Source organism: Sinocyclocheilus rhinocerous, unplaced genomic scaffold, assembly GCF_001515625.1.
Source record: "Sinocyclocheilus rhinocerous isolate Xijiao unplaced genomic scaffold, SAMN03320098_v1.1 scaffold42, whole genome shotgun sequence".
Lineage (NCBI taxonomy): Eukaryota > Metazoa > Chordata > Actinopteri > Cypriniformes > Cyprinidae > Sinocyclocheilus > Sinocyclocheilus rhinocerous.
In genome coordinates this window covers 129026-142929 of record NW_015627390.1, presented here as the reverse complement: position 1 = coordinate 142929, position 13904 = coordinate 129026, and the positions used below count along the sequence as shown (strand labels likewise).

Here is a 13904-nt window from a genome sequence, read left to right as displayed (position 1 = left end):
AGATAAGAGGTGGTGAGCTAATCATAGACTGAAGACCCAGGTAAACAATTAATCTTTTCTGTTTCTTATTGCAGTTTTGTATTGTTTGTAGTGTGATCAACGTTTGCGTTAGTAGACGTGTTAGGGAAGTAACACGTAACATTTTAGTTGTATTTTGCTAAAATGAACGAAATGACTCGAAAAAAGATTCGTTCATTTTGCTGAACGAGACTCAAAGGTCCGAGTCGGTAAAATGATCCGAACTTCCCATCACTAGTGAAGAGCGTGTAATAGAGCGATCTCGCTGACTCATATGAGCCCCCTGCTGGCTCATAATTAATTTACATATCTTTGTGTTTCATTCCCATAATTAACAAGCCTCTGGATAACGCCAGTGCAGGCCCATTAGGTGTTTCAGCATGTTTACAGGGAAGTTTTAATGACATCTATGGAGGTAAGAAGTGTAATTATGTTTACTTGACTTGAGTTTATTCGATTTTAAGTATGGCTGCATTTGCTAAATACTGATTCTTATTTAACGCCTTCCATAGATGAGCTGAAATAAACTTCCTGATAACGCATTAAAGGAATAATATGAAAGCCTGTTTCCGCATGGGGGTAGAAAAATAAAAGAGGGTAATAGCGACTTTTTATTTCACAATTTGGACTTTTTTCTCACTTTTTCTCAAATTCTCACTTTTTTCTTGCAATTCTGAGAAAAACGTCAATATGTGACATATAAACTCACAAAGAATTGTGAGATATAAACTCAGAACTACAAGATATAAGCTCACAATTCTGAGAAAAAAAGTCAGGATTGCAAGAAATAAACAGAGAATTGAGAGAAATTGCAAGTTTATATCTTGCAATTCTGCTTTTTTCACAGAAATTCGAGTTTATATCAGTTTATATTCTATGAACTCATACAATGTCTCACAGTTCTGACTTTTTTCTTGCAGTTATGTGAAAAAAAGTCAAAATTATGAGATATAAACGCAGAATTGCAAGACGTGAACTCTCAATTCTGAGAAAAAAAGTCAGAATCGTGAGAAAAAGTAGCAATTTCTTTTTTATTCTGTGGCAGAAACAAAAAAAAAAAAACAGAATTGCGAGAGAAAAATACTCAGAATGGCAAAATATAAAGTCAGAATTGCATGTTTATATTGTGCAATTCTGAGTTTATATCTTGCAATTCTGCTTTTTTTCCCTCAGAATTTTGAGTTTTTATCTCGCAATTCTGACGTTTTTCTCACAGTTCTGAGAAAAAATCAACATGCGAGATATAAACTCAGATTATCAAATATGAACTCGCAATTTTGAGGAAAAAAGTCAGAATTGTGAGATAAAGTTGCACTTACCTTTTATAATTTTTTATGCTGTGGCAAAAAAAGAATTGCGAGACGTAAAATCAAAATTCACCGAAAAAAAAAGTCAGAATTGCAAAATAAAAGTCAGAATTGCAGGTTTCTTCATATCTTGAGATTCTGCCTTTTTTCCTTATCATTTTGAGTTTTTATCTCACAATTCTGACATTTTCTTGCAATTCTGAGAAAAAAGTCAGAATTGTGAGAAATAAAGTCCGAATTGTGAAACAAAAAGTTGCAATTATCTTAAAAAAATCCATATGATAGTTCACCCAAAAATGAAAACTCATTTCATGTTGTTCCAAACCTAAATGCCATTTTATCATGAAAACAAAAGATGAGATTGATACTGGTCTCAAATTTGAGTCTTTTCCTCATGAAAAGCACTTTCATGGTGCCTTTATATTGCTTTTATTGTTTTAGTCCTTTGTGGAGCTTGACAGACATGGTCGCTATATGAAATGTCATTAAATGCAAAAGAGCTGCGGGAAAAAAAAAACAGGTTCTGAATGGCATGAATTTAGATTTTTAGGTGAACTTTCTCTTAAATGTTGTTCCAAAATACTTAACCTTGCCTTTGGTTTGCTGTAATGAAATATTTTAATTTAATACATTTGACAATGCATTATCGATTGAATATCCATGTCATTCTTGGCATTGACAGCGAGTGCAAGTTTCTGCTTCTTATGGGGAACATTTGACAGAGCTGATTATTGTGATTTCTATTCTGGAAACTGACACGGTAATGACAGCTGAATCATTATCAGCCATGCAAAGGTTGACGCTCTGTCTCCTAATGAGCTGTCTGCCTTCTGAATGGCACCGCACAGTTTCTTCACTCCGTTTGAAAGGTTAAGATTCAGGATGTCAGAAACTTCTGTGAGAAACAAGGACAAATGCGATGCAAAATGAAGTTTTCATACGAGCAGCACTGAGATTAAAAGAGCAAAACAATATCAGTGCAAACTTGGTGACAATTGAAATCAAATTTTTATTTGTTGCATACACAACAACAGCACAATGAAATGAGTTATATAAACATTTGATTATATGCATGCAGTGTACGTAAGTGTTACAAGGAATATTTCATCCAAAAATGAAAATTTGCTGGAAATAGGCATACCCTCAGGTAATCCAAGATATAGATGAGTTTGTTTCTTCAGCAGATTAGGAGAAATGTAGTATTACATCACAATAGATCCTCTGCAGTGAATGGGTGCCGTCAGAATGAGAGTCCAAACAGCTGATAAAAACATCACAATAATCCACAAGTAATCCACAGCACTCCAGTCCATCAGTTAACATCTGGAGAAGACAAAAGCTGCCTGTTTGTAAGAAACAAATCCATCATTAACACGTTTTTAACGTTTTTAAACAAATATGCGGGTTGATGGGAGAGACAACCAGACTTTTTCACTGCAGGAAGTGTTATTATGGATTATGGACTTATATTTTAGTCAGAAGCCACGTTTGAAGTTAAAAATGTCTTAATGCTGGATTTGTTTCTTACAAACAGGCAGCTTTAATCCACAAGTAATCCACAGCACTCCAGTCCATCAGTTAACATCTTGGATGACCTGAGAGTGAGTAAATCTGAGTAAATAGTTCTGGGGGAACTATTCCCTTAAAGGAACAACTTGTTCGTGGCTATTTTTACTCACTACTGTACTGTACCCGGTCATATGCAGATTGTACATTCATAACATATTTAACCTGCAACCGTTGCAAGCATCATGCTCTAGTGGCTATATTGAGCAAAAGACTGTAAAACACTCTCACCACTCTCACTGATCCTTTCACCCAAATTCAAAGGAATCAAATAACCCACTTTTAATTATCTACTGTGTCATGTACCACCTAAACTCAGTGTATTAATTATCAGCTCCATCATCAGCGCTTGTCATGATGAAACCCATTTTTATTCTGAAATCTGACACCACTTTAATCATTATGTACAAGGGTGACAAAACAACATCCATTTAGTCACAGGTTTATTGTAACGTACAGTATCTGGTGAAATACAAAATAATATTTTAAATCTGAGTAAATAGTTCTGGGGGAACTATTCCCTTAAAGGAACAACTTGTTCGTGGCTATTTTTACTCACTACTGTACTGTACCCGGTCATATGCAGATTGTACATTCATAACATATTTAACCTGCAACCGTTGCAAGCATCATGCTCTAGTGGCTATATTGAGCAAAAGACTGTAAAACACTCTCACCACTCTCACTGATCCTTTCACCCAAATTCAAAGGAATCAAATAACCCACTTTTAATTATCTACTGTGTCATGTACCACCTAAACTCAGTGTATTAATTATCAGCTCCATCATCAGCGCTTGTCATGATGAAACTCATTTTTATTCTGAAATCTGACACCACTTTAATCATTATGTACAAGGGTGACAAAACAACATCCGTTTAGTCACAGGTTTATTGTAACGTACAGTATCTGGTGAAATACAAAAGAATATTTTAAATGAATGCAAACAAGTATTTCTGTCAATTCTAATGAGTTACAGAGTCACCTGGCAGCTGGTGGGGTTAAAAATAGCCGGGTCAAGAGCCCTGGTTACACGGGCTAGTTTAGTTACAGTTGACACTTATAAGAGCTGCTTCTGATTCCAGATGCTTATTTGACAGAGAACTGCCAGACGGGTAAGCAAGCAGTTTTATTAATCATTTATGCACAGAAATACACTTATGTTGACAGAACAGCAGTATTAGATGCAGTGCACTCTTGAAATTACAATTAACATCGCTAGGAATAAACAAAATTTTATTGCTTTTAAATAAATGAAAGTACAATCCAGTAATGCTATTTTAGAATTAATAACGGAAGCAATTTCATATGTTATTGTTTTTGCCTGATAAGTGATGATTTCCTGCTAAATGTGTTCTATAATGTGCAAATGTTCCAAATAGCATTTTTTTGGTCTGCATTTGTTTTGTACTGTGTTTATATTTAATTGCCTGTCCTGGTTAAATTAAGTAGCTTAATCAAATGCATGCTACTCGTAAACTGTAAACAAATGCACATTTTATGGTTAGTTTATGCAAAGGAACATTGCAATCTTGTTAAATCCAATCTCGTTCATCCACTAACAGCTTCATCTCCGCTTACGGCAGGAGTCTCTACAATAATGGACCAAAACGCAGAGGTGTTAGTATGTGGCGCTTCAATTATGAAGGATGTCTGGGAAATCAGACTGAGGGAGCATAGACAGAAAAGGCAGCTGGAAGAGGAGAGGATACGGAAGAGCGCTCTGGAAAGGTGAGGACCTGAACTCGATATTTACAAAACAACTTTGTGGCTCAAAAAATGTCCTAACGTATATCTGAGGCATTTCCAATTTGCTAAAAGCAGCCCCGTGAGGCAAAAAAAACAAAAAAAAAACATTCATTTAAAAAATACATAATAAAAATTGATATAATCTTAAAAATACTTATTCTTATATTTTCTTGCCACCGAAATACATTTGGAAATATATTTTGATGAATGAAGGTTGAAACTAAATATATTTTCTATTTTAAAAATATATTTCATTGAGCTTCACTGTTTACAACATATATTTAGCATATATTTTTGGCCACATAAAATATACTTTTTGCCATATGGGGTTTGTTGATAGTTAACCACTTTATGTAATTGTATTTAACAAATTCCATTCCATATACTTTTGTAATATCTATGAACATGCTATTGCCGCACTCATGCCATGTCAGAATTACTGTAATTATTAGTTTCCTGCTTGGAAAAAACTTTCTCACACTCATAATTACAAGCTGCTCATTGATGCATTTTGAGCGTTGCCATAGAAAAGAATAAATAATAAAAAGAATAGAACAGACAAGAACAGCTCTCCGAGTCATCCCATAATTTCAGTAGCTCTAATATTGCATGAATGCAGTTTGATCCCAACTGCCTCTCTGCCTATTCTGTTTGCACATAATAAGGCCATTCAGAACGATAATGAGCTTGTGGTCGCGTCAACTTTAATTGCCTTAATTGTGTAAATATCAATTTTAATAACAGCAGCCATCTTTAAATAATCTGTTAAAACAAAAGAAGCACACATTTCATAATTAACGAGAAGTCTTTTTGTTTGTTGTCCGTACCAATTAAACTTTTCATAGAATCAATCAGGATTGGAAGGCGCGCATGTCCTCCAAGATAAAACCCCCTAAAAGACTGGAGAGAAAAGCAAAGCTTCCTGAAGAATCGACTCTTGATGCACACAAGGCTAAAAAGACGCACCTTGGCAGGCCTCAAGGCTTCCAGAGCAATCGGATTCAAAGGCAGGTGGACTCGACGAAGACTACAAAAGCCAATAAACTGGCCCTGTTACGTCAGCTCAATGAAAGCTGCCCGGGGTTGATGGTGTGGGCGAAGTCTTGGAAGTTTTCGCAACTTTTGCCGCAACCTGAAGAAAGTCCTTGTGCGTTCGACTGGGGGCAGTCATGGAAGTTTCTCAATTTTCAGCCAAGCACTGATGGTAAACCATGGTTTGATCTTGGGTTTGATGCCAACAACGATATGAGCTCCAATGACATGTTTCTATGGGAGAAACTCAGCAAAGCTTTAGACTCCGAACACATTAAACAAGACCTGGTCACTCCAGAATGGGACAATTCTTGGATATTCAGTCAGAAAAGAAAAGAGTGTCATGAAAACAAAAATAAAAGTGATTGCAACAAATTTTACAATCGAAATGAGGAAATCGCATCAGACTGGAACGAGTCCAGGAAGTCAACGAAGCCTGTAAAAGAAGTAGATGTTAAATATGATTTAATTCAACCCACAGCTAATGAGGAAAAACAACCATGGAATAATTCTATTAAATCTAAAGCTACAGATAATTCAGCTTGGAGTGAATCTTGGAGAGTTGCGAAAACCATATCAGAAAAGGAGACGAAATCAATCCAATCTCAAGCGATGGAGCCTGAGGAGCTGCATCCCGACATCTGCAACGTGATAATGAATGTGTCTAGAGAGATGAAGCACACAATTCCACGGAGCTCTCAGTTCGGTGGGAGGGACGCACAGCTGTCTGAATGGGAAAAGTCATGGACGACCATAAAAAATCTGTCAGAGTATAAAGAAGAGATAAATAAAGAGGTGGAAGTGAAGGTTGAGACATTGAAACCAGACAAGCAACCAATTGAACATGTGAAATTCAGTGTACTTGCTTTGCCAAAAAGCCAGAAGTGGCAAGAGATGCTTAACTTCTCTGAGCAAATAAACTGGAAGAATTCTTGGAAGATGACGAAACGTCAGCGTAGAGAAGAAAGAGCCTTGAGGAACCGGAGAAGTCCACCTTCACAATTCTCACAAACTCTCACCGAATGGGCCGATTCTTGGAAGTTCACCAACTTAACTCTCAACCAAGATGGCGGTTTATGGCAGCAGGGTTGGTCTGCCAATTCTCAACCCAGGCCTATTAGAAGAGTGCGAGAAAATGAAGATATCCCGCATAATGGACCAGCAGGGGTTCGCGCATGGGCCGAGTCCTGGAGGTCAACGAGACGTCAGCATCTTCTGGAAAGACAAGCGACAAGTGCATCTACCCAGCCGGTATGTCAACATACATATGCACGATCCGTAGCGGACTGGGAACAATCGTGGAAGTCATCAACTCATCTGCGTCGTCATGATAGACCCTCCATGACGGCATGGACTGATTCTTGGAGGTTCTCCAGCTTGGAGGATCTCCAACGTGAGCATGCATGGTTTGAGAAATCAATGGAAATCAAAGGCAGAAAGGAACTTTGCAGAGCATCTAATGCATTTAGCAGATCATTTGATTCTCAGACATTCAAAGAAGACTTCTACAGATTCACCCCAGAATAAAGTTGTGTGTCCTGTGCAGACAATTACATTTCTTCTTATCTTTTGTGTCCAAGTACAACAAACCATAACAACATATCATTATTTCTGATGCAGTCACGCTGACAGCTGAGAACTGCGGCTCTATTTTAACAGTTTCAAGGCACATCATTTATTCTTTTTCAAGTCATTGCACACAGAGTGCATGCGGTTCAGCACTTCCTAACAAAAACAAGAATGAAATTGTTAAACTCTAGTACAAGTGTATTAAATTGGATGGAGTACAACAGCAGTTCTGCTGCATGATCACATACTGCAACATTGGAAATTGCAGTAATATAGCATGCAAATCACCATGCTTGTATGGCAAAAATACTGCATAGTGCATAATGAGAAGAGAAGTGTACTTTGTAGAAAAATCTTAAAATAATATATATTATCTTAATAAATATATATACAGTATATATATATATATTCAAAAAATATTTGATATATTTATAATTTACATATATCATATTCAGTGTTGATTTATATATTAAATATACAAAATATAAAATTGTGTGTGTATATATATGCATATATTATTAATAAAAATATCTACAAATATATACTTCAGGGCTGATTTTCTGATATATTTATCCAAGTTACTTCTCATAATTTTAATATAAAATATTGTCATGCTTCGTTTTACTCAAAATGTTATTAGATGATAATTTATCAACAATTAGTATAAATGGCAATGATTCTGGCTGTTAAATGTATTATAAACCACACATGCCCTCACAGCTCAGGGTATCCCACACTGCCACCTACTGGCAGTGAAAATCATAAGCGTCAGCCCTTATTGACAAGCATTTTAGCTACAGTTGATTAATTTTGTAATTAAGCTGGACTTCTGAGCCCTAAATGACCCAACTGATCATGCTGATTTAAAATGTACATCTTTTTTTTTAATTTTTTTTTTACTTTGCATCACATCTCCACGATCTCACTTAATTATCTGATTGGCTAATGGTGTGTTCTGGTATGTTTTTCCAGCTCAAACAACTAAAAAATAAACACGAAAAAGTCAAATATGCTTCATGGCACTTGCTTCGAGATAATAATTATACTGAGTTTACATGATATATCAACCCATTACTGGTTGACAAACTTAATTTCTTTATCCCAAATGGGTCTTTTATAGGTTTGTACCCGAATAGAAAACTGTCTGACAGACACAAATCATCTTTCAAGAGTGCAGCACAGATATGGATATTGTCATTAAGTAATGAGCAGAAGGCGTTTCACTGGCTATTGTTTATGCTGCACAAATTAAACTAATAAATAATGTGCTGACAATCGGCTGGTCTCATTTTTTGTTTCGCACGAGCTCAAGCAAAGCTGTCTCACTTTGGTTCACCATCTGTCACAAACATCCCGTCTCTGCCCTTTCAGAAACACATTTAAAATCTCTCCTGTGCTTGTGCTTCTCTAAATGACGGCCAGAATCCAAGGCGCTTCGTGCAGATTTAGTTCAGCGTGTTGCATGCTGTGCCATTTTGTAAAATTAAACACGTAAAATGAAAGGTCAAAGCTTAATGTGACCCACCCTGCCTTAATGCAGTTTCTTTTTTGAAGGCCAATTAAAGCCTAATGTCTGTTCTTTTGAAAGTCATGAAGTAGTAATTCGACAATTTTGCCACCCAGAGTTATTTCAGTAGTATTATATATTATGGTATTTATTTGCTTTTATTTTTTATATATTCAGTTTTCTTTTTAATTTACTTTATATAATTGATGTAATATTAGCAACAGGCTACATTCTTCGTGAATTCAAAAGGCTAATAAAAGGCTAATAATTCAATTAATTGTACAATTACAATTATGTACAATCTAAGTTATCCATCCGTCCATCCAGGATAGCTTTTCATAGAATGTTTATATTTTATTTCACGTTAGCTTCATTTCAATTATTGGAAATCATTTGGAATAGTTTTAATTTTAGTTACCAATAGTAAAAACACCATTGTATTTGTGGCTGTATTAGTTGGTGGAAGCATCATTCAGTTTTTATTGGCTGAAGATCACATACTGTGACGGTCCTCGCTCTCTAGGACAGAAATAAAGCGAAAGCGCCATCAGATACATATTTACAGGCGACCCCGTGTGTTTGCCGACGGCTCGCTGTATTTTCAAGCACGTATTTGCCTAGCATGGTTGCGGTTGTTATGGCAGGAGCAGGACTGTCGACCCCACACGCATCGCTCCAGAGGCCTTCTGGAAACGCTGCAGTAAAATTAATGAGCGGAGGGCCTGACACCAAATTATGGAGGGTGGGTAGTGTGGATGTCTCAGGCGCTGCACAGACACTTAATTTTCCTGCAAAGAGACATGCCTTCAGCGCCGAGTCCTCTCTCTTTCTCTCCACCACACACACGCAGAAACAAACACAATATATCATCAAACCGCTCCCACTTCAGCAGCATCTCTGCACTCGTCCCGTAGGGCCGTTTAAACAGGTAATGCAGAGGAGTGGTATTGTTAACCCGTTCGCTTCTGATTTTCAGATCGTTTGCAACTCGCCTCCCAAGCTGTTCACGAGCAAACATCTAAACTCTCACATCACAATGGCATATATTGTGGTTGAAAGAAGCTTATAAATTGGAAAGAGCGGGACCAGTGTGCACACTTTATTCTTGTAAATGTTTCTCACATTTAGCCTACAAACCTTAACTAGAAAAAACATGTTCAACTTATTGCATAACAAATAATTCAACTTTTATAGTAGAGCATATTGTCACAATTAGAATATGCCATTAAACGGCCAATTAGAGGCTTTAACTTAAAAACAAAACAAAAAACAAATGCAAATATGTATTTATGGCAAACCTAAAAGTAACAAGATTTAAAATAGTCGTAATAAAGATAATCAAACTTGGTAAATTCAAAAGTAACAAGATTTTTTTTATTTGAATCCTATTTAGATTTAATTTAATTCACATTTCACTTTTAGTCATTTTTCAACCTGGGGGTAAGCAGATAAACATCACATTTTCATTTTTGGGTGAACTATCCCTTTAACAATCATCCAGAACACCACTCTTTTGACATTCAAGAAAAATACTCATGCTGTCTAGCCTCAGTCTCCTCTATATTCAAAAAGAACACATGATGAAATATATTAAAACGCATTCATACGAGACAAATGATAAGCAGAGATGTTTTAGTATTTGCAGTAGTGTCACGGGTCTCAAGAGAAAAAAAATCCTCAAAAACATAATACCCCAATATGCAGCTCCACAATCCTTTATTTATCTCTGAGGAATAGAGTTGAAGTCTAATCCTGGAAGAGATTTAACATAATACGCCTTTTAAAGCTCCCGCAGGTGTGTTTGTTAAAGCTAAAGCTTCTGAGCACCAATCATTTCTACTCATTTTCATAATGCTAGCAGTCACCAGTTGATCAGACAGTGAGATTAATTTCTGTTCTGCATTGACTGCGTGAAACTGGGATTAAATTGGTAGACTGGATATAAATTAGTCAATATTAGATTTAGCTGTTTTATATTATGGACTAAAAACTTTAGTCACTTTCTGCTTCATAGAAATTGAAAAGCAAACATTTGAAAATAACAACCGAAACACTATAGTGAATTAGTGGACTTTATAAGTGTACTTCATATTTAACTGAAAAATAATTTTTGACGGTTTTAGATTTGTTAACGTCAATAACCCTGGGCCAAACAATCATCTAGTCCTTCTATCAGGTTTCACAGCAGGTTCTCATCAAGCTGGTCTTGCTCTGTTTTCATGTTAGCAGGTTCCTGCGCCGGGTGTACGGGAGCATCGGTAATGATGCAGCCACATTTGAGCCGCTTGTCTCCAGCGTACAAGACCTGTTGACCCCCAACCCAGATATACAGCCATTTGTAAGACCCCCCTCACTTATGGTGGAACCCAAGCTGTGTTCGGCAGCCAATTTGGGCTGGTTACTGTCAACACTCGAGGTGTCCCACGGTTCTTGAACAGAAGCAGCAGTGAGATATAGTGGGCTGAGGCGGCTCACATCCATCAACTCTCCTCTCGCTGCCGATTCTCAAAATTATCCTTCACTTTATCCTTCAGCACAAAATGTCATGCTACTCATTGTCTTCGCCCCAAACTTTGTCATCATTAGACCACTTAATGCACCTATAACTTATAATGACTTCATCTGCACGTTATTAATTTCAGCAGTGCCATATGCTTCACGATGCTAATGCGGCTCTACCCAAAATATTCATAACATAAACCGCAGAATTATTGTTTGCCACAGCTGATGGGTACTTGAAGGGTTTTCGTGGGCTTTCAGGAAAGCAAACTGTGAAGCGTGAAATTTTTGAGCTGAATGATCACTGTTTGTTCACCTGCAAGAAAATATTATGAGAATCTGCTACATGACAACAAATGGCATCTTACATTATGAAATTAATTTTTCATTAAATCTTCATTAAGTCTTATTGTATCCACCTTATTCCTAAATGCAGAAGTAAGCCTATGGGCGAGACTTCCGGTTTATTAGCCGCTGAAGGGAAATAACCAGAAGAATAACAACGTGCAGTAAACGGTAAAACCATTTGCATTACAAACCAGTGTGTTCATAATTAAGATAATACACTAAAATAATATGGTAAGACACACCAATTTGCAGTATTAAGCAGCAAAACTAGGGGTTTTGTACAGCTAAAAATAGCTGGAAGCAAATAAAACCAGAAGCCAGACCCATAAAATTTACAAATGGCCGCGCTCATTTTTACGTGAAGAAGGTGGATAAACGTTTCATTATACGTGATGGACAGTCTAAACAGCCAATGAGGAATGAGGGTTGTCTCCCGCTGACCAATCAGGCGCGAGTACAGCAAACGTCTGATTAGTATGCAAACGCCGTGCCCTTGTTACCCGGATTATCTACTCGCTAAAATGGCCGTTTGCCATTTTAAAAATGTCTGCCATCCAAACTAGGAAATGTCAGGTAAATAATGTTTTTTCATAAGCACCAAGGTTTTCCATTTCTTTTTAAGGCGTTTCTCCAGTCATCCGAGAGACTTCTTGATGTGTATGTTTGTGGGAGACCCTGTGTTGACCCCATTCAGACTAAAGCTCGTAATGGTTGTTGGAATTGCCTCCTTGAATGTGTGAATTGGGGTTAAACTGTCAGGGTAAAAATGGCTTTGTAAGTAGCTGACAAACGATCCAGGAACGGTTATGTGAATTCATAATCATAACACGCGGAATGCAGGTCACGTGACCGCACTTCGGCGGACTGTAGTTTATAAAAATAATATACAGAGTCATATTTGAGGCTGTGTTGTGTTATCGTTGGCTATTATTATTTGTATATTTGTTGGGAATCCTTCATGCATGTCATCTACAATATTTATAGTTGTCGTTGTAATGATGAATGAGTTTTATATCATACTTGCAACCGGGTGCCGTTAAATGGTGTTTACGCATGCGCACTGGAGTGTGTTTAAAACCGTTATAAAGTTGGTTCGACGTTAGACAGATATTCAGCTGCGAAAAACTTCAATAAATTCTTAGTGGATGAGTATAATTGTATAAAAAATGTCTTCTCTGAAAGGCATTAGAACGTAGAACTGAACACACATCGCAGTTTATTTGTTTTAATCCCCCTCGATATTTTGCAACATAAAGTCTCTTAGCAGCGGCTCGCTATCGCTTAGGCCAGCTAGGGACCGTCTACAAAGTACATGTGATAGGACAAAACGGTCGAATGGTTTCCCATCGAAATGTTTTTTTTTTTACAGTTAACAAAACAAGAGCAATTTGTGCACTAAGGTCTTTGAAAGATAAAGACAAACACTTATAACGCTCACTTGAATTTAAATAAGAAATATTGTAAACGAGATATATGATAGTGGTTATTATATTATAGCTATTAATAAAATGAATAAAATAAAAACAATATTACAAATCATTATCATTCCATAATCCAGTGGTTATACAGTAGGCTTATTCCAGGTCCTTATGAGAACATTTTAATGTTCGTTATATTCACATAAGTAAGTATGACACAAAAAAAGTACACGCTATTGAAATTTAAACCAATAAATAAATCCATTTAAAATAAATACACTCTTCTGTATTAACTTCATGGTGTGTGTCTCGTTACTGTTTGTTATAAGAACATTTTTATATTTGTTTTAGTCACAGACAGTGGCGGCTGGTCAATAGGCAGCCAGGGAAGAAGCGTACTTCAACATGTTAAAAATAAGTGTAATATATATTGCAAAATAATCACGAAATTGCATTATTTAGTCATACTATTCGACTGGTAGTCATGTTTGCACCTATCAAAAAAAATCAAAAATCAAAACTGTATTTAGTTTGTTTTGTGTGTGTGGGGCGCCGGCCAAATGGGTGTCTATTAGGTCTGTAAACTTTTGAAACACATGTGACTTGAGGCTGAGCTCTAATTGGCTTGTTTCAGATTGTCCTCGGGGCGCAGAGCACCTAACCCTAACCCACCAGCTGTACGTAAGTTACAATCAGAGCTGTTGAAAAACAGAGTTGCGACACTCCCATAGGCTTCCATAGGAACTGAGGAATGCGGAAGTAAAGCGTGTCATGGAGCAGCCAATAGTTCCAAACAACCAATAGTTCCAGCATTAAAGCCCGTTAATTTCAGTGCTTCTCAAGCACCCTCGCCAGAAAGTTGAAAAAAAAACAAGTTACATAATTTTTTAAC

General features: G+C 36.8%; 1 protein-coding gene across 1 annotated transcript in view; it reads left to right on the top strand.

Moving 5' to 3' along the window:
- The window catches only part of LOC107727819 (uncharacterized), a 35246-nt gene extending 28048 nt beyond the window's left edge, over positions 1-7198 (top strand). Inside the window, exons 3-5 of the mRNA XM_016537820.1 lie at positions 3976-4005; positions 4456-4621; positions 5485-7198. Of these exons, the coding sequence (XP_016393306.1) occupies positions 3976-4005; positions 4456-4621; positions 5485-7198 (1910 nt within the window). The remainder of the gene's footprint in view (positions 1-3975; positions 4006-4455; positions 4622-5484) is intronic.
- Positions 7199-13904: the final 6706 nt, after the last annotated feature.